The 22040-nt window shown below is 39.8% G+C and overlaps 1 protein-coding gene across 3 annotated transcripts in view; it reads right to left on the reverse strand.

The window, feature by feature from the left end:
• Ccdc68 (coiled-coil domain containing 68) overlaps positions 1-22040 on the reverse strand; it is a 44576-nt gene that overhangs the window by 18569 nt on the left and 3967 nt on the right. For 2 of the 3 annotated variants that reach the window (XM_046419478.2, XM_046419480.2), the window contains exons 2-7: positions 14295-14389; positions 11613-11734; positions 10386-10472; positions 7424-7564; positions 6427-6552; positions 4787-4915 (exon numbers count right to left, since the gene is read on the reverse strand). In XM_046419478.2, the coding sequence (XP_046275434.1) occupies positions 4787-4915; positions 6427-6552; positions 7424-7564; positions 10386-10472; positions 11613-11734; positions 14295-14301 (612 nt within the window). In that variant the 5' untranslated portion in view covers positions 14302-14389. Of the gene's footprint in view, positions 1-4786; positions 4916-6426; positions 6553-7423; positions 7565-10385; positions 10473-11612; positions 11739-14294; positions 14390-22040 lie in introns of all 3 variants that reach the window. The other variant, XM_046419479.2, reaches the window with a different exon arrangement.

Raw genomic sequence — 22040 nt, forward strand, 5'->3', positions numbered from 1 at the left:
ATGTGTGTGCAGGCACACACATGTTTAGTAAAGCATTCTTCTTGCAAACTGTTCACAAAAGATGCCTCTTGCAATGCGAGAAATACAGATTGAGCTAAAGAGCTCATTTCCTAAGAGCTGTTTACAAGGTATCCCAAGACAGCCTGGTTGGGCATTCCTCTGAGTGCTTTACAAGGAAGTTAAAAGTAGTTTTTTCCTTCATTCCCTTGCTGCCTAGAGAGCTTGCTCCTCATCTAACCCACTGCTGAAATGGAGCCCCTGCAGCTTGACCTCTCCCATCCTCCTCCTCAGTCCCACCCCCAATGCACAGTCTGTTCAGTCCCGAGCTCATCACCACAGCTGCCTCTCCTCCATTAGGCTGAGTGGTTGGTATCCAAGGACACCAATGCAAGTACCTTGATACCTCTACCTGCTCTCCTGGCATCTGTCGGAAAACAGGAAAGTATTAAATGTATTTTTAATGACGGATCAAGGCCACAGACAATTAAATTGCTTCCTAATTAGGATCCCAGAAAAACTATGACACTAAGAAAGAACATCTTTACACATGCTGTCGTTTAATTATTAAACCAAACTATCTTCATCCCAAAGGAAAATAGACAAGTCCATGAAAAACCAGGCTGGGATGATTGTGTTCGGTGTGTATTTGATGGCAACATGCTGGAAGAAGGAATTTGGAGTTTGGGCTGGCTGGTTTAAGTAGCCAAGTTGGGATGTGGGGGAATCAGGAAAAAACTGAAAAGAGCAGGAATTGGTATTGGCAATATGGATGGCACTGACTGAAAGAGATTTTATGAAAATATCCTCAATGCTATTTAAATCGCTTCTCACTGTGGTATTTCACAGGCAGAGCACAAAGCAGAAGCATCCAAAAGACTCTGCACATGGGCTGATCTAGTTTTGAAATTTGGGCCCAAGGTTTTAGCCTCTCTGGGTCTTATTACTGTTAAGAAAAATTAACCAAAACTTGGAAATAAAAGCAACATGTGCTGCATGTAGTTTTCCTGTCACATTAGGTCATGTTTAATAATCTGACCCCCGAATTTTTTAATTTACTGATAATTTTCCTGTGCCTGACTTTGTGATCTGATTAGAGTTCTGACTCTCTGAAGTTGCATGTTAATGTGTGGGTTTCTGTCTGGTAGAAAAGATGATCCCAAAGGTTATGGTTTAATTGCCTCAAAGAATATAAACCACTTTTTAAAGTCTAACCTAAAAACCTAATTCTATATTCCTTTCCTTCTCACAAAATGCCTACGTAAGTAGCCAGTTTCTCAAAATACTTTATTTAAATCAGCTTTACCATCTTACTGGTTCCCTCATTAGTTAATGAGTTGAATAAAACATTCGACATGTATTCATTCTATATTTGTGTGAGTCACATTTTAAAATTTATGAACATCCCTAAAATGAGGACAATAATCCCTAAACTGAAACGTTGGGATGATTAGAGATAATGTATGTGAGAGGCCTACCTGCTCCCTTGGCATGGAGCTGGACCTCAGTATATAATAAATTTGAGAGTACAAATTACTTCATATTCTATGTGTTCTGAGATTTTTTTTAATTATGCTAATTTATTCAAATTTCTCTTGTGGAATTCTTGATCCACAGAAATTGTTTCAGAGTAGCCATAGTTATGTTCAAATTATTTCTGAGCCTTGCAATCTAATGATGACGTTTGGATGACCAATAAAACTCATCAAAGATCATGTATCTTAAATTTCCAGGGTGGAGGAATGGTGTTTCACAATCGTTCTTCCCGATGGACTTCGTCTTGATTAACTGCTTTTCACAGTCAGAGTTCAAAGAGTCCACAGACAACTGAAGAAAACCTCCAAGCCAGGCCAGGGTTCTAGCATCCGGCTTGGGCTCTTCACACACCCTCTTGGGCAGCACAGAAGGTCACAGGTTACCAGCTAACACTTCTCTGACCGTAGTTTCATGGTGTGAATAGCATCACACCATGGGCACCTGCTGTTCCCAAAGCCGCCCCGCTAGGAGGCAGTATCAATAGGAGAGGAGTGGACACCAATTAGAGTCATTACCAAATTTTCCCATCTAACTGATGTAGGGACCCAGAATGTCATTTTATCTAGCATAAGAAAAGAGAGCGACATAATGGGAAGGGCTGTGAACTTGAAGCTGGAGGATTACAGAATACTTCCTTGGCCCCCACTCTCCTGGTTTATAAAATGATGATGAGAAACTAGGTGGTCTCAGAAGTGTCTTTGAGCTCTAAAATTCTAATGGAGCTATATCAATGACACTAAGAATCAAACATGATTCAACAGAATTGCACTGTTAGCAAAAGGAGAATGTGCCATATGAAAATGCTCTTATTGGGCGTTTTCGCTAGCTTATCACTGTGTGTGCGGAATAGATTCTCACTGCATTCCTGATTAAAGTGGGACAGATGGTGGAGGTTTTAAGTAATGTGTTCATTACCAGACCTCATAGCACTAATGGCTATTTACTGGAGCAGGACCTTGTTCAAGTGAGTAGCAAATGAATTCTTCTCTAGGGGTACCCGCTACTAGGGCGGTATTTATCACCCTTTCTGAGAATGAGCATTTTTTCATTTTTATTTTCTTTTGGAACTAGGATCTTTTCCCTATTAATACAAAAGGTTTAGGACACACTCCCTATCTGAGAAACTTCCTCCAAGCCTGTCTTCTCATTATCTCCTTAAACCAAGATGGTGCCAAGTTTTAATTCTTTTAATAGTTTTATTTGTTTGTTTACAAATATAAAATATCTTTAAATTAAATATGTTAAAAAAAACACTCCATGCTCCTCCCCTCCATCTCCACTCAGCTCAACCTCACAGAGGTTCCCCAGAGGCTTTACCCCAGAAACCACTGAACTTTGGCATTCTAGAAGGTTACCACATGGCCTAGCTTAGCCATGGGCATCCAGTCTATTACTCTGTCTTCTATAGGCAGAGAACAGTTATGGGTCAACATTAATGGCAAGCTAAGCCATTGCCTCCAAAAAATGTCTTGCCAGTATCTGAGCCACTGACCCTTAATCTTGAATGTGTCCCCCTACATTCAACAGGGGTTTTAGCCTCCCCCAAAAGATCCTTAGGAGAATTAGAGGCAGAAGATGTGGGAGGTTCTGAAGCCCCACACAGTCCAGTTCCACACACTGTAATCACAAACAGTGACTGTGTCCATTCATTCACAAGCTCATTCACCCCAGCTCTGCATAGCACATGGTAGGTGCTCAAATCTACTGAATAAATGGTTGATTAAATACATCCCGGAACTTTGAGACATAGTATAATAACTCACATATGGTCTGGAATTCCTGGGGTTGTTAGAAAACAGAAATTATCTTCCACTGTCCTTTTGTTAATTTTCAGGCACTAACCAGTGGCCACTAATCTGACCTGGTGTTTACGGGATTTGAGATAGGATGATTGCAAGTTGAAGGTTACATTCCAAACTGGTTGATCAAGTTGTTTGGTTAAACAACCCTATGTGCTTTCCAGAACTGTTTTCCTTTTCTCAATGCAAACATTCATTGTGCTTAGTTTCTAAATGATTTATTATCAAATGGAGTATTCTAACACTAGCAAGTACCAAACCAAATATTGCAGCTTTTCCAAAAGAGTGTAATTATAAACTGGCCTGCCTGCATACACCAACTGCTTAAGGACATTCTAGTCCAATGATTCTACTGAAGAATAGCACCCAATACCTAATAGGAGTGTAGCTGTGAGTTGTTATTAGATAACATTAAGTTTAGGCTTATTTAGTTTTTGCGATTTTCTCTTAGGACCTTCATTAAGATTATAAATGCAACTAAATTCAGTATCACAAATCTTACATTTTTGGAAAACATTTTAAAACTAATCAAAGTTCCTTCGGTAAGAAATCTGAATACCATTGAAATGTGACGTTTTTGAAGTGACATTTTTTAAAATGCCATAACAAAGAAGACTTGTAAAACATATTGAGGTTGAGAAGAGCAGAAGTAAATCAGGAGATTAAAACAATAAATATAAAACACATCAGGTGGAATTTCCTAGAAGCCAAACCTATGTTCTTATCTACACTGAATACAGTTTCAGAAATGCCAATTTCTTGTTTGTTTTGCTATTAAAAGTTAAAATTCCTTGTTTTGTTTGAATTCTAAATTCTAAGGCATGAATAATTAAATTTATGTGTTTATCTTTTGTATGGATTTGGAGTGCCAGCCACTTAAAGTAACACTGCATGAACCGTTTCCCAATTTTTCTTCTATTATTACTCTTTTCCAAATCCATCTTTGGAAAGTTCTGATTTCCAAAGAATAGATTTTCTTACTGTGAACTCTCTTTCTCCTGGTGTAAATATTAGTTTTTATGTACTCAGAGGAGTCAAGAGTGGCCAGAAATGAAGACTGCTCTCTCTAACACACACAAAAGGCCATGAGGGGTAGCATCTGCCACATTATTATTCCAAGAGGTAGATTCTGTGGTATTTCCATTATTTCCATTCACAGCCTGACCTGGTTTCCCATTCTAAGATGTGCATTTGCTAGAAAGAGAAAGTGACAATGGTATCACTACATTATTTGCTAAAGTAAATCCATAGCTATACCACAGATCATATTAAGTGTTAAAGAGAAGAAGCTACCATTATTGAGCACTTCCTAAGATCAGGTATCATAGGAGGAAATTTCATTTCATATTATATTATTTTATTTAACTTAATATCCTATTTTTTCAGTGTTATTGTCTTTCATTTCCCCCCGAGTCCTGTCAGGAAGAAATCCCTTTCATTCTTCAGGGACTTACCTTTTCCATTCTCTCTAGAAGGTTCTCCAATTCTGTGATCTGACTATGTTTCTCTTCAAGTTTTTCAGTGACTTGATTCAGATTTTCAACATGTTGTTTCAATTTCTGTTCTTTTTCAAGCTTATTAACCTTTGGTCAGAAAAATAGTTACCAGATTGTTTTTATTAAACCATACACATAACATGTCCCTCTAGAATTTTCTAACTAGCCACAGAAATGAATAGCTCACACTTGTTTAGAATTATTCTTTTGATCTCAGTGTTTTCTTTGAAATAATCCTGATGAATGCAATACTAAATCAGTAGAGAACAATAATATATAAATATGATCCCTAGAATGTTGACATTTGTTACCATAAAGCCCATCTCCCAAAATGGTATGAGAAAGACACATGCTGATTTAAGAAAAGCAAAATATTTAACTGTTTCTCAACAAAAATTATCTAGAATAAAACTAAAAGCTTATATGTTCAATTGAAAGTGTTTCTGTTTAAATCAGGAATTGTCATAGAAGCAGAATAATTATCCCCAACGTGTCTGGGGTTTTTCCCAGGCGTGCTGCAGGAGGGGAAAGACCACAGAAGAGAAATCTCTGCTTGGCCTCCCATAGGCCACCCTTGGGAGTGTTTCAACTTGACCTCTACCTGACATGAACATAGATATCTGTTGCAGAACTTGAGATTTCTCAGTAAAAATAAAAGCATTTGTCTGCCCTTAAAAAATCCAGGTGGGCATTCCTGCCGGGCTGCTTGGGGTAAGGCCGATGTCCCATCACAGGGACATGCATGAACTGTCTGCAGGTCCCACTGCTCCAGTGGACCCCTCGCAGGGGCACAAGCCAGCCAGGCCATGTCATTTGCTTATATTCTTCACCCGACCCTGCACACAGGCGAGTTTGTAGCTGTCAGCATCATAGCCCAAAGCAGGAGGAGCATGACCTAAGCAGTAGATTTCCTACTGTGCTCCCAAGGGGACCTTATACCTAAGGCCAGAGCAGGCAGAGACCCAGGCACCTCATCCTGTGTTTTATATTCTGAGTTTCAGTACACACACACACACACACACACACACGTTCTCTCCTCCAATCCTAGAACATAAATTTCAGACGTTTATCAGTCCTAGCACACGTAACTCTGATTTAAAATAAAAGCAAACAAAAAACTGTGCGTGAGTTTGCATGTGTGCACATTTATTTTTATATCTTTAAGTATATTTGTACGCACACACAACTTATGTTTGTTTTTTCCCTAATCAGAAGAATGTATTCTAAGACCCAAATGATCTTTAATCCATTTATCTGGCCCAAAACCCAAGTCCAGAGAAAAGGAAATGACTCTGTCTGGACCATCTTGTTAGTCAAAGGTGGAGTCAGAAGAGGCACAGGCCAGCCCCGATCTCCTGACAGGATGCCCTGCCTCCTCCCCGTGTGTGTGCAGGGGGCTCTGGGCAAGAATGGCAGGCAACACAGCAGCTCGGCCACATCTGGTGTGGGCTCAGCAGGACTGGGGCAATCGGCACAAAAGGCAGCTCTTCTGCCTCGTCTCTGCCCTTGCCACATCACCGGCTCTGGCTTGTTCCACATCTAACTCCTCCAGAAAGAGGGACTAGACTGGCTCCCATGGACCAGCTGATAGTTGGTACCTGGAGTAATTGTTGACTGTCCTCATGCTTCTTTCTCACATCTTCAGACTGTGCTTGGTAGTTTTCAAATAATTTCTGGGCCACATTTCTCAGAACTGCTGCTCCTGCTTCTCTGGAGGCTTCCAGCTAGGGAAAAAGGTCACGCTGCATGTTTTGACATTTCCAGTTAAAAGGGTTAGAGGCAGAACATTTTGATGGGCAATTAAAAACAGAGACTCTGACTATAACATTTGCAGCCCCATAGACAATGGATGGGAGAAAAGACACTGTTATTTGATAAAGGAAAACATAAAAGAAGAAACCCCTTGTTTAGTGGGTCAGTGCATGGAGACATATCTGTCCTGGCCACGCCGAAACAGAGCTTTAGGTGCATGCATGGTAGCTTCCCGAAATAGAAGTGGGACAAGCTTGAAGTATGTGGGCAACAAAAATTTAAGGATTGTGAATCTTTCAAAGCTTTAAATAGGGAAATAAAGATGGCTGCAAAGATTATCTACTAAGATATTCACTGCAGGATTGAATAGAAAATAAGGCCCCTCAAAGAAAACATAAAGCATTCAATAAAGGATCAGTGAAACCAATAGTGAGACATCTATGAATGCTATAATTAATGTTTATTAAATATGCAAATGCTTTTTAAAATTTATTGTGGAAAGAAACTTAGCTTGAGACTTAGCCTCTTGAATTTGGAAGTGCACAGTACAGCATTGTTAACTATAAGCTCAATCTCTAAAGCAAGCCTTTAGGACTTACTCAACTTTCATAACTGAAACTTTATACCCATTGAACTTCTGTAAGATTTCTTCACTAATAACAGTAAACCAAGTTGAGACCTAATTTGTGAAATAGAGAAATGCTTCTGTATGCATGTGAGCACCCGTGTGGGCCTGTGGATGTGTGTGGATATCACTCAGCTTGCACAAAACAACAGATGCTGACCACCTGTCAGCTCCAAGGCTCAAAATGTGAGATTAGAAATTTCCCCTAATCATCAGACCTTGATTTTCAATACTTCATTCTCCTTGTTCACTTCTAAGAGCTGCAGGTCTTTTCCTCTCAGTTTTTCCATGAGCAAATCCAAGCTGCAACAAGAGGGGTCCACTTCAGAGTCGGAGCCATTTTGAAAGTTTCCACAGGGCTGAAATGGACAACATGGAATCACTGAGCTGGCCACTCCTTTCCTCATGAACTCAGACAACAATAGTTATCATTCAGCATTACACAGACCAAACCAGCTAGCCTCTACTTTATTTATTTATGTATTAAACATAAAATTTTTTTTATTTTGCTTTTTGTACAGGAGATTGAACCCAGGGGCACTTTGCCACTGAGCCACATTCTCAGTCGTTTTTATTTTTCATCTTGAGACTGTGTCTCACTTAGTTGCTGAGGGCCTCACTGAGTTGCTGAGGCTGAGTTCAAATTTGTGATGCTCCTATCGCAGCATCCCAAGTTGCTGGGATTGATTTTAGGTGTGTGCTACCACATTAGGCTAGTCTCTACATTTGCTCAAGTTTGAACAGATTCTTATAATAAATGAGGTAGAACTACATGTCTTTTTCCTTTTATATCTCTTATAGTTTCAAATATACTGTTAAATGCATCTTAGGAGATGAAGAATATCCACAGACCAATTTCTTATCTAAGTCATGGCATAAATATATTTTGGTTGCACTGCATTACACACTAATATAATTGGACCTAATAGGTATGATCCATAATATTCAATGTTCAACAATGTTTCATTGTAATTAACTTATATCTCATATTAAATTTCCAGTCAGGGATATCAAAATGGAGTACCACTGCCATTATAATTCTATGTAACTGTAGCTCACTGAAACTACACTTGGAGCATAAATACCATCTGGATTCTTAAACATCTGGAGGTGGAAAGAAAATAGTAAACTTCCAACTTAGCACATCAATTTTCCAAAAACCAAGGACCAGAACCCAAGTTTACATAGCAAGTGAGAGAACTCCCAGTACAACTTCTTGATTTATCCATCCTGTGCTCTCTTTAAACTTATTTCAAGGCAGATGGAAAAAAAATATTATACAAATACTCAATTTGCTAAGCACCTACTATGTGCCAGGTCATCTTTTTTATGTTTTCTGTGTACTCCATTGTCATTGTCTGAAATACTCAAAATGATAGAAGACACTATGATCTTCATACATATGAGGAAATTGAAGATGAAAGTTTAACAAGAGTTATGCATAAAATAACTACCACAACCAGAACTAGAATGTAAGTTTGCTTTGCAACTAAGCCTTTCTTCTTTCCACTACATATGCTGACTGCTTTTGCAAAACTAAAACCCAAAAAGAATACAGTGCAGAAAGATGCAGAAAGATAATACTATCCCTCACCACAACTCTGCCAGATTTACCTCTTATGGTCCCGACCCTAGTGTGTTCTCTCACTGTCCATATACAGAGTAGAAATTATTTTGTTTTTAAATTTGTTATTGAATATTTGACAGAAAACTGCTGTGGAAGGTAGATTATTGGCATTAAATGATGGCTACAAAGGACACAGATCAGTGTTTTTCAAACTTTAATGTTTGAGAAGAATGACTTGGTGCGGGATCTGGTTAAAGATGCAGGTCCCAATTCAGGAAGCCTGGGGTGTTGGCTGCATATCTAAAAAGCTCCTGGTGACGCCACTGCCACTGAGACTGAGCCACATCTGAGCAGCAGGACCCGGCACTATAATCGAGCAATCCCTGCAGGGCCAGGTAGCTGATATTTTGGTACTCAGTGGGTCTACTCAGCTTGTGCATTTGACATGGCAGCACATGTCATATCATAAGAAGCTACTTCCAACAAACCACCAACAACTCCATGTTGCTATTTACAATGGGCAGTCCTTAATTTCCTTGACTCTAGACAACAATAGACAGAGCGATCCCTCCAACTTTCTGAAATCGTTTCCTCACTTGCCCTTAGTGACTCCATTTCCAATGCTGTTCTTCCTGCTCATTCTCCAGCTTCCTGTCTCAGCCTCCTGTCATGGTTCCTCTTCCTGACACCTAAACATCCGGAAGCTCAAGATGCAATCCTCAGATTGTCTATCTATAATCACTTGCCTGGGACTCTCTTCCAGTTTTAGAACTTTAAGTATCACAAATAGTGCCCCAAATCTCTACCCTGTAACCTGGACCTAGAGCCCAGACTGCTACCCTCAACTGCAGAATCATGTGTCCAGCTGTCTTACTCCTTGAAGACCAGCCAACTCAACGTGGCCAAAACTGATTTTGATATTCCCCATCATCCCCAAACATACATTCCCCTAGGCCCCACTTTCAGAGCCCTTGATTTAAGAAAATAATTGGGGCTAACTGTATCAGCTTAGAAGGCTGAGGATGAGGAAGGGGTTTATATTTACACATCACAACCTCTGTTCTGATGGTGTACTGTGTGGCCATTTTGTATAACAGGTGACAGTGATGAGGTACACTGGCTTAGATGTGGTTAGCCCGGCACAGTTCAGATAAAGCTAAGTGCAAATTGTTCCACCTTAGGCACATTAAGTTGGTCCTTAATGGAAGGTGTTGACTTCCAAGATCCTCGCTAACCCTAACATCTTCAACCATGTGTCTACTGATACAGCCCAGGTGAGCCCATAAACTTATATCTTAGTCTGTCATTGGGAAATGCTGCTAAGTTTCCTTCCTGTGCCAACATCTTTCCATGAAAATCAGGTAAGTTAGCTCCCATTAAAATATTCCAACAAGGCCTGGCTATTCCAATGTGAGCTGATTAATGACATGTGTGGGCAAAGATTCCACACATTTGGCCATTAACATCTTTAGATACACATGAAATATTTATCGCTCCTCCTTCAAAGCTTCAAAGAAAAATAATTACCAGAAAATTTACTTAAATAAGGTCAATATGGCTTTTTGCTAATCTTCTGAAAGAATGCAAGTAGTAAATTTTGATAAATTCATTACCTTTGCCTCTAGTTTGTGATTCCTACTGTTATGTCTTACTTCATCTTTAAACATTTGACTTCTGATCTTTTCCAGAGTAGTTCGAATCTAGAGGGAGAAAAGAAAATATATTTTTTGCAAATGCATTTAATGCCATATACTCTTAAAAAAATCTATGCAAGCTATAGAATACCTGATTTTTCTAGAAAGTAACATAGTCAGATTTATACAGTGGCCATCACCTTAACTTGAATTTAGGCTGAAATGATTTAGATTGCTGAAAATAAACGTTTGGCCCTTAAATATCTTTTTCAGACAAACTAAGAACCTGAGAAGCTAAATTAATATTATACTACAAAATACTTATTCAGTAATTAGCACTTAATACTATCTATTTGGTTCTATTTTATCTATATAGTAATTTAGTACTAATTTACTGTTTAGTAATTACTATAAAACAATTATTAAATTAGTAATCACTACAAAATAATTACTATTCAGTCATTACTACAAAATAATTACTACCCAGTAATTACTACAAAATAATTGCTATTAAGTAATTACTACAGAATAATCACAAAAAGGAATTCATATAAATTTATGTATGAAATATGAGCCCCATGTTGTGATGACCTATGAAATGGCAAGATACTCAAAGATAATTTAATTAGTTGATCTAAACAAGTTATGAACTATCCATATCAGAGTTTATCCATCTGTTCTAAGAAATGATTAATATAAATATCTCTTTCGTTAGCCCTCATCATCTTGGATTCCTGTAAGACCTCACATTTTTAATGACGTGTAGTCATTAGCAGTAGCTGCCCTGAAGTGTGAAGAGGAGCCAGGTAAGGAGAAAGACACTCAGCGGGAAACATAAACATCTACTTGGGAACACAGTACCAGCACTCATGAAACCACTGGGAAAGGTTATAAAACAGTAGGAAATCCAGCAGAGAACAGCATGGGGCAAATTAAGTGCTGATAGGTGTTCTGAATCCTCCTGGCCCATCACTCAATTTTACTGGGGAAAGAAAATCATTTTACTCCAAGTGTCGGATCAGGTTCATATCCTCAAGAGAAATCACTAACCGTGTGTTCACATTTCAGCTGCCAAGACTGTCCTTTGCCAGGCTAGATCTGTTTCTTTTATACTTTCCATGGAAAGGGAAAAACCAAGCCCACCAACCATACTAGAATTTATCCTAAAAAAAAATCATGCGCAGGTGACTGCCAGCACCCAAATACCTTTTTCACATATTCAGTCTCTTCAATAATGTGAGCTGACGTAGATTCATACAAGGCAGAATCCTCCATCTTTTTCTTTGGGGGAACTTCTGTGGTCACTGTTATTGTTGTCATTGTGAATTCTGGCTTTAAGAAAATATAAATGAGCTGAGAAAAACATACTTTCCCAATTATATGGTCATATGATTCACATACTTATAGGAGGAGTTCACTGTAGTCAAAAGTAGGCAATGCAATCTGCACATGTGGAAAAATAAGAATTCATACCCCATTTGAATCAAATGTATGAAATGTCAAGATCATTGTAATGTTTTGAGCGACTAATAAAAATTTTTTTTAAAAAAAGTTGGCAAAGATGGTGAGTCCTTAGAATCTGTAGATATCCATTAAAATTGAATATGGAAGAAATATCATCCAAAGCAAACATAATTAAAATTTTTGAAAAAAAATCTGAAAGAGGAAAATATGAAATTTCTTTTTCTTTAGCATCATCTTAGAATTATTATTAATCAAGAATAGGGGACATGTGTTATTCATCTTTATTTTCTAGCCTGTTGTTAGTGCTTAAGGAATTTCTGTAGAATTAACAATAGAATTATAGCAAAACCATGTTGTCTTTGCATATATCTTTATATATAGTTTATAAAGTGTATTTATAATTTGTAATAGTGAATGACTGGATTTAAAAAAGACCCAAATGCCCACAGAGATTGATTGGTTAAATTAATCTAATTTATCGTGCAGTTACCTCTAGGATATGTTGTCCAATTAAAGGTATGGTACTGAAAGGAATATTTAGGATCCTACTTTCTGTGAAAAGGTGGGAAATGGTAATGGAAAAGGAAAATTTATCTCTTACACTTTTGATATAGGGCCATATAAATATTTTAAATAACTGAAAAACAGAATTTAAAAAAGAAAAGGCAATCATACAAAATAAAAACAAAATGATAAAATGACTATATCTACATATCAAGTTGATGGCATAGAATTATTTCAAGTGATTCAAAAATACATACCAGTGATGATCTTTGGTGTGCTTTATTTGTTCTAAGAATGAAAAGAATAACTAAAAAAAATCTTAAACTCTATTCATCAATAATAATGTTAGTGGAAAGTTTGGTATTGCTACTTTGAAAGTGTGTGTGTGTGTGTGTGTGTGTTCAGGCAAGCTTCAGTGCATACTGTAGAAAAAAACCAATAAGTAAATGAGTTAATATCATTTAAGAGTCAAGATTCTTTTTTGTCATAACAGAAAAAATAACTCATAGAACCAGAAATGTTAAGTAAAAATCTTACAATGTCACCTAGAATTATGAGTATAAAGCAACGATTTTTTTCCCTTAAAAAATATACATTCTACCTCTATTCACTGAAAATCCTAGAAGCAGTAGCAATTAGCACCCTGGTGGCCATCCTCTGCTCCTTGTGTGTCTTAAATTGCTAAAAAGAAACTCGAGCATCTTGGCTGATCCAGGTTGAGGGCAAGAAATGCATCAAGTAAGTCTGAGATAGTGCATCATCCAGCAAGCAAAAATTTGATAAAACGTTACTTGAATAAGACACAAAAGCCATCCTGAGGAGAAATGACCATGCTGGATGGAAACATCAGAATCCTAAATCCCTAAGTTTATGATGACAGGTGAAATCCCACCAGCAGCAGCCTCCTTGCCCACCTTGGAATTCACTAAGGCTGCAACTCAGTGGAATAAACACCACTATATTACAACCTGGAGGAGGGAAGGAGGGGAGAAAAGAGAGAAAAAAAGGAGTGAGGGAGGGGAAAACAGGAGGAGAAAGGAACCAGCATCTGTCTTGTCTTTACTCTATGAACTAACTGTATTTCATGGTAGCCAAATAGTTGTTGAGGGAAAGGGTTCTAATGAGTTCACAAGGACTGAGGGAAACCCACCACTTCCAGCACCTCTGTGAAATAATGGATCTGAGCAAAAACCATTGACCAAATGAGATGGTGAGGTGGAAGTTCCATGAGGATACATTGACCTGAGAGGCCTTATGCATCAATCTTAACCAAAAAGTGCCATGAATTAAGAGTCCTAAGAGACACAGACCAAATGCAACCTATGAACTGTGCTTGGATCTTGCCTAAAACAAATCAATCGTATAGATACATTTTTGAGACTGACTGAAAAATAGCTGGTTCTAAGGAATCATTTAAACTTTGCCAGCTGTGATAGTGGAAGTATGAGATTCTTTTAGAAGATCTTATATATTAGTGATATATATCGAAATATTTGCAGGTGAAATGATATGTATTTGGAGCTGTTTTAAAACAGCAAGCAGGGGGGCTGGAGTTGTACCTCAGCGGTAGAATGCTTGCCTTGTATGTGTGAGGCACTGCGTTCAATTTCCAGCACCACATATAAATAAAGAAATAAAATAAAGGTCCATCGAAACTAACTAACTAACTAAATAAATAGCAGGGAGGAAAAATGGTGTTGGAATAGAGATGAAAGAAGTTAAGCAAAATATAGGTAATTGTTGATGCTGGATGTTGAGCAAATGGGGCTCATTATACTCTATTTTGGTTTTGCTTTAAATTTCTACAAAAAATAATAAGGAACTAAAAAATAAACTGTAATAAAAAGTGCTGCAAAATAGAATTATTAAACCCATTTTCTGGATAATGAAATCAAGATTCCCATAGTAATATGAACTTACCCAACATACAGTAAATCCAGCGGAGCTAAAAGTCAAACCTTGGACTTTTTGAGACTAAGTTCAGGAGTGTTTCCATCCCATTAAGTCTGGCTTCCCTAGAGAGAAACAACAACAACCAACAAACAGCAAGATGTTTAAAATCGAGCAATGGCCTCTGCTACTAAAAGACAAAGAATTTTCACATTGGCCTATATCACTTTGAAATAAAATAGCCTCTGGGGATACCAAAAAGCCCTGCATTTATCCTCTAATCTTCAAAGAAATTGACAATGCATGCCAAGAATTTTCCATTTTATTATAAATCCTCTTAGACAGCCTCCAGGGCTTCAATTTGCTTTGGCTGAAGTTGAGTGGGCAGCAGTGACTCTGCAGGTCAGCTTGCAAAGACCACAAGTGGAAATGCTTCTCTGACTCAGTCCTCTCCAGTCCAGGATTCAAGACGGGGTCTGAAACAACATTTAAATCTCAAAATCTTAGAGACAATAAGCCATGTGCTCAGAAACCAAAGGGAGGGTGGTCAGGCCAGGGTAGGGATTGGTAAACCATACCTGAGACCCCAAACTATCCCCTACCTGCTTGTGTAGTCTGTGAGCTGAGAGTGGTTCTTACGTTTTTAATGATTCAAACTAAAAATTCAAAAGACTTACATTCCATGACACGTGGAAATTATATGAAGATCAAACTTCGTGTCCACAAGTGAAGGTTTGTTCTAAGGCAACCCTGCATTGGTTTGCATTTGGGGATGAGTATGTGCAACAGAGGACTTTCATGGCAAGTCAAATCTGAAATAGTCACTATCTAGTCCTTTCCAAGAAAAGTGTGCTGACCCTGGGAATAGCAGGGGTGGAAAAGATGGGAGAACTAGAAACTATCTGGCCTGGACCAAGGTTTTCCTCCACTTCAATCTCCCTGGATCTATAAACCCACTTGACTGATTTGCTTTCATTTTTCTTTTTGTCAGTTATGCATTGTGAAAATTGACAAATGAGCAGAGGTACTTCATCACGGGGCACCATCTCTCTGTAGAAAGGATCCGGCTACATTCCCAATCTTCATAATTGGACTTCATCTCGGGCCAAAAGCCATGTATACACAAAGATACTCTCACCCATTCCTTTTATTGTTAATATCAAAGAATTCTGCTCCTTGACGCCTGATATTTCTCAAAAATACCACCTTTTCCACTCACTGGTTAAAAGGGTTGCCTGCGACCTCAGCCTTAACTTACACATCTGTAACATAGAGGAAAACACCTAGGGTTGTGAACATGGGTTGTTATTTAATGTCTGATGGTAAAGGTACTCAAAGGTTAGTAAATATCAATATTGCTGCAATTCTTCTTTTATGCTATTGGTCATCACAAAAGACAATTGGCCCATAACAGAGGAGGCAGTTCACACCTCTTTGGTCACAAAGCTTTCCACCCAGCTATATCCATACGAAGTTAAACTCCATTTCTCTCTTTGGTTGAGAAAACTTTTGTGCCCACAGTCTCTGCTTTGTTTAAAGAAACCCAAGGGGGAACATGAGCCAGCCGAGTCCAAATCACCATATGGCATTACCATCCTGGGGAAAATCCATGTTAGCATTTTATTTCAGCCAGAAGTAGATTAGGCAGATAAAATTTTCAAAATAAAACACAATCAGTTAATTAAAGTGAGGAAAGACTTTATTTGTTTTATGCTAGAATGGATTGAGACGGCTTATGAGCGGCATCATGCCAAGGGGAGTGCTTTCCTAGATGAAGGCTTTTCAAAGGGACTCGCAGGGAGGAGAGGGGTTGCTAAGGAGAAAGGGCTCTGTTCCCTTAACTTCAACCAAGGCAGCTTGGCTTTGTCCATCATATACTGAATTTTTCCACAAGGCTTTCTGTGAAGAAAGAACGTTCAACAGCTAAAAGGTTTATAATAGGCAGCCTGCCCAGTTTCATGGCCTGATTCTGCTACCCAATAGCTGTGTCACTTGGGCAAGTTCCTTAACCTCTCTGTGCTTCAGTCTCATTAACAGTAAGATTCAGATAATATTAATTATTAACAATAATAATCAACATGGGGTTGTGTGTGAGTTAATATTTGTCAAGCACTTAGCACATATAATACATAATAAATGATCTGCACATGTTTGTCAAATGAGTAAATAAAATATGAGACCATTATCCATAATTAAGGTTGACAAGCAGTTTTTCTTCCCTGTAGGGAAGAAAAACAGGTAATATTTTAAATAGTCTCTACACTGAGATGGGCTATAAAGAAAAATTTGCTTTGGGGGATTTTAAGACCAGCAAATCCATGATACTGATTCTTTATTGCTAATGCATCAATAATTTGTCAACATCCCAACCAACGATGCTAGCATCTAATGAATAGTTTACAACTTACAAAGCAAAGCACATACATTACTGTGAATTGTAGTCTGTGTGATAAATCAGCACGTTACTGGACACCTAGGAATATAACCAAACCCGCTGCAGTGTTTGATGAACTGAGAATAGCTAAAGAATTACATAATAAACCCTAGAAGGCTTTGTTACAGGTTGAAATAGTGTCCCCCCCCCCTCCAAATGCACATGTTGATGTCCTTACCCCTGCTATCTCAGAATGTGACCTGACTTGGAAACATGGTCATTGTAGATGTAATTAACTAAGAGGAGGAGATGCTGTAGCCGGGTGGACCCTTCCTGCAGTTTGGAGGGAGAATTTTCCTGCAGTTTGGAGTCCACAGGGAGAAGGCTATGTGAAGGCAAAGGCAGCCATCCGGGTGATGCTTTTACACCCCAAGGGATGCCTGAGACTGCCAGAGAACAGCCAGATGCTAGGGGACAAGCATAAAACAGACTCCCACCCAGCCCTGGAGGGAACCAGCCCAGCACACCCCTTGATCTCAGACTCACAGCCTCCAGAAACGTGAGGTGATCCATTTCTACCTGAAAGCGTCAGCACATGGCGCCTGGTGAGAGCGGCCTGGGAAACCAGCACAGCGCTGTTTATTGTCTTGAAACTACAACAAGGGCGTTTCCTCTCTTGGCCTAACCCTTGACTCATTCTTTCCTATAGTAAACATGTTTTGAATACCACTGGGTTAGGGACTGTGGCTACCAGGGTTGAGCCAAAGGCCTGGTTTCCAGGGGACTTTCAGGACAGAGGGGAGACAGACAGGACATGAACAAGTAAATATGGGAGGCGGTGGCAGTGGCATGAGTAAAGCAGATCAGAGGAGCAGAATACAAGGAGATGCTGTTTGGGATTCGCCGTGAGGGACTGACACTGGGGAGAAGGACTGGACTGAAAGAATGTCCGCAGGCGGTGTGGCCACCCGGCGAGGACCCCAGGCAAGGGCAGAAGCAGGAGCAGAGGCTGAAGTTCCCTCACAGTCGCACTCTCAGAAGAACACCACGGTGCGTGGCGCAGCCTACCACTGTCTCTTCTTTTTCTCTTAATGTTGCAGGGTTTTTGGTTTTCTTTTTCTTTGAGTAGATTGAAATGTGTTAAGATGTCCAATTTGCCCAAGGAGTCACCTCCTTAGCACATTAAAACAGCCCTGCCTGGCATGGGTCCCCAAGAGCTGAAAGGCAGGCAAGACGCAGCCCTCAGATGCTTCACCGTGAGCCCAGAAAGGGCAGTAACGCCCCCTGAGCACCCAGGGGCACCCCAGCTCTCTTCTCCAGGTGGCCCCCGTGTTTGGCGATCCAGCACCGGACTCTCCTTCTCAGATATCGGAACCACCATCCGCATGAGTCTTGAAGCAAGTGTCCCTTGCTCATTTGTCCCTGCCTGGAGTTAGAGCATAGTTAGCTACAACACCAAGACTCAACAAGCCGAGTGCTGCCCCTGGAGATGTGACTTGAGGACTAGCCCTCTGGCTTAGTGACACTGGAGACCATGAAAACCCAGTTCTCATTCAGGGAAGGGAAGGACTCTAACACAGAGTGGTGCTTTATGGCCTGTGGCAGGAGTACCAGTGGTGGCAATCAGTGACCTGTGGTGGTGCCAGAGGGACCCTAACCTGCTTTTCCTGCTGCCTGATCTTGCAGTGGGATGATAAGCACACCAGATCCTCCCACCTTCCAAAGCTGGTTTTCTAACTTTCCCATCAATTCTGGGAGCTACTCCACATACCTTGCAGTCAATTCTTTATCTGCCATGTCATTAGTCAGCTACTCTGGTTTGCAGTCAGGAGCTCTGATTGGTTTTAGCGCCATCTCTGGGTTTTGGTTTTTAGTTTCTCAGCCCTGAGCTGACAATACTATTGCTTTGCTCTTGATCTCTATCATACAGAGCTTAGAGATCAGGAGCCCTAAAGCAGGTTACAACTGAAGCACCACTGGCTCTTTATTAGGTTATGAGTAGGGGAGCTAGCATCCCTTCAAGTCCTCAGAGAGAATGGCCTTGCCCTGAATCTTTAGCAGCACACCTGTGCCACAGCTACATTACACAGCACAATGGTGACATCCAGTGTCAGCTGGCTCCATCTCAGGTGACTGAGCAGCTTACCTAGAAATAATACACACTACACCAAACACGTGCCTGTTCTCACTGAACCCCACTTCTGTCTGCCAGTCTTTGTGGAGGTAATTCATTCTTCAGTAGATTTAACTTCATTCGACCACGTGCTACTCTCTCATTGGTACATACACATAAATTTACTCCTATATAAAACTCTTAGATATGAAATATGGCTATTTATTTTATAGGGAAAAGGAATTAAATATTAGTGCAAATACTATGTACAAATACATACTGTTAAAAAAGTGCTGTACCACTTACCAAAGAATCATTTTCCATATATTGTCACAATCAATCATTACAATACTACCTTATAGGCATGGTCCTCATCACGGAATAAGTGCAACCAAAGCAAAGAGGAACGATACAATTTTTTCATCATAACCTGAACTCAGACAGACTGACCTCAAGTCCAAATGTCTTTGTACTGAAACAGGCTATACAGTCTGATTTCAAACTATGAAACAGCTGAAGGTGTCAGTCAGGGCCAGCTCAACAACTAGGTTACAAAGAGATACAAATCATATGAGCCCCTCTCATTCAGGAAGGAGGGTGTGAGAGAGGATCTTTGGAGTGCCCAGGATCTGTGGAGTGCCCAGAATGTGCTGGGTAGACTATGTCACCTGTCTCAGCAGCACAGAGAGGTCAGTAGTGGTATTTACAGACGAGGAAATGAGGCTCAGCAAGATTGAGCAAAGACAGCCAGCTAGTCACGAGGGTCACGGCATCCTAACCCAAGGCCTGGCTGACTCTGGCCTGGAGTCGGTTAGCTCTTTCCAGCTTACCACTGTGCCTTGGCAGTATTCTGAATAAATTTTTAAGCCTTCCTCTTGGGCCTGAGATAGGACTCAAGGTATTTCAAAGTGAGTTTCTAAGTCACGTCAAGGAACTCCTGATGTGAGGGTCCCAGTGTGTCCTTCAGGAACCTGAGCAGATATTGATGTACCAGTAGATTTATTCTAGGAACACAGGCAATATAGCTTTGTGGCTTAAAAATAAAGGAATTGGATGCCATCAGTAGTGTCCAGAAGACTACTTTACTTTCTTACCCAGGGCCGTCTTACACAACTATTTAAACTCTCCAGACTTCAGCTCCTTCATCTGAAAATTCATGTGAGAATGTGTACCTCCTCATGGAATTATGTGGCCATCAAATGAGACGAGGCATTCAAAGGACTTCACAGAGTATCTGCCATGATGCATATTGAGTGAATATTAAATAATTATGTTTATATTCACAACCACAGGACGTTTACTTATAGGATTTCAATTTGAAAGTGGCAACACCTAAGCTCACTTGTCCCTCGTTTTTTCCTCTGTCACCCATTTAACAAATCACCCAACTAACAAATCAAACCAGAAGTCAGTTAGGACTCATCAGTCAAGAAAATACGAGAAGAAGCAGATGCCAGTGATGTATACCACAGGGACCTGTAACATTTACATGGTGTGCTTTTGGAAAATTTCTTGTGTGGCTTTACAAAAGCTTCTAAGAGTCAATAGCTCAGATGTTTACAAAATATCTATAGGTTTCTAGCCTCATCCCAGAGCATTTCAGCTACAACATAATTTACTTCATTTTAAGATTAGCCATGGCCGGTGGAGGTAATACCAAGTACTGGTGAGCACGCTGGGCAGTTGGAACTCCTGTCTATTGCTGATGGAAATGCAAAACACACAGCCACTACGGACAACAGGTTGACAGCTTCCTATACAGTTAAACTGTACAATCCAGAAATCCAATTCCTAGCAATCTACCCGATAAAATAAAAATGTATGCTCCACAGAACCTGAACACTGATGTTCTTAATTATCAACACTGGAAACAATTCAAGGCGAATATTAATCAGCAACAAAATCAATTACTATAGTTTAGGTCTGGAGGGTCCCTAAAGGTCCGTAGTAAAGGCATGGTCCTCAAAACTATAGGAAGTAGAAACAGATCTGTGGTTGCTTGGAACTGGAAATGGGGAAGAGAGAAATAGAGGATCTTGGAGGGGAATAAAGTAACTGTTCATATCTTGATGGTGATGGTGGTTCCATGACTGTAGCCATATGCTAAAACTTACAAAATAATACAATACAGGGAAAAAAAGATTTAGCATATAAAACTTTTTATTTTCATGATAATGTGCAGTACCCCAGAAAAAGTAAGAAACAATTGAGATTTTTAAATTCAAGGGCTCTCCCTGATTTTATGAGAACTGGAAGTCACAATGAACTGAATTTGTTTTCCTTCATTTAAATATTAACCAAAAAAAGTGTAAATGACAAGAAACAGCAATGAACTCAGAACTGTTAATGAGCAGCCAAGTGAACTCTAACAGGTAAGTAGAGAGGTGGTAGGTATGTTGGTAGTAGGTAGGTTGAACTGTTGAAGCTCAAGATAGTAACAGCTGATATCTAATGTAACAACAGACACAAAAGTCTTTTAGACATTGCAAGGAAATTAATGATGAGTGCTATTTACTAAGGTGAAAGAGTGGGAGGAAATATATAGAATATATAAGAAATACAAGAAGTAGGGTGCAGTGGCACACGCCTGTAATCCCAGCGGCTTGGGAGGATGAGGATCACCAGTTCAAAACCAGCCTCAGCAATGTTGAGGCACTAAGCAACTCAATGAGACCCTGTCTGTGAATAAAATACAAAATTGGGCTGGGGATGTGGCATAGTGGTCAAGTGCCCCTGAGTTCAATCGAAAGAAAGGAAGAAAGGAAGGAAGGAAGGAAGGAAGGAAGGAAGGAAGGAAGATAGATAGATAGAAAGACCTGAACACCTGCAACAAGAATTAAATCTAAACACAAATGAGAGATTCCTTCTCTTGTCTATTCATCCCTTTCCTAACAATTTTTTAGATGCACAACATGTTTTTATCCTCCATCTTTGTCCATTTGCATGTGAGTGATGGGGTCCAGGAGTAGAAAGTCTATTCAAGCCCTGGAACCTCCTTTTGGTCACTCTCTGTTCACCCTTCTGTGCCACGAAGATGTCCATCTTATCAGAGAGCAGCCTTCTACTAAAATCCAGAAAGTTACAAGGCTGAGAGGCAGCTGCCTGTCCTGGCTGAGAGGCACCAGGCTCCTCATACCAGATCATCACTACCTAGGGAACCCAGGTCAGAGGTGCTCACAGCGCTGGGCCCATCAAGCCTTTGTCCTCCTGGAGGACCCACACAGCGTGGTGAATGTTTCCACCTGGATACCTGAAACACGTGAAAGTAAGAAGGGTGAAGGTGGATTCC

This window comes from Marmota monax, unplaced genomic scaffold (assembly GCF_021218885.2).
Source record: "Marmota monax isolate L192 unplaced genomic scaffold, Marmota_monax_Labrador192_F-V1.1 WCK01_AAM20220418_F8-fsc00088, whole genome shotgun sequence".
Lineage (NCBI taxonomy): Eukaryota > Metazoa > Chordata > Mammalia > Rodentia > Sciuridae > Marmota > Marmota monax.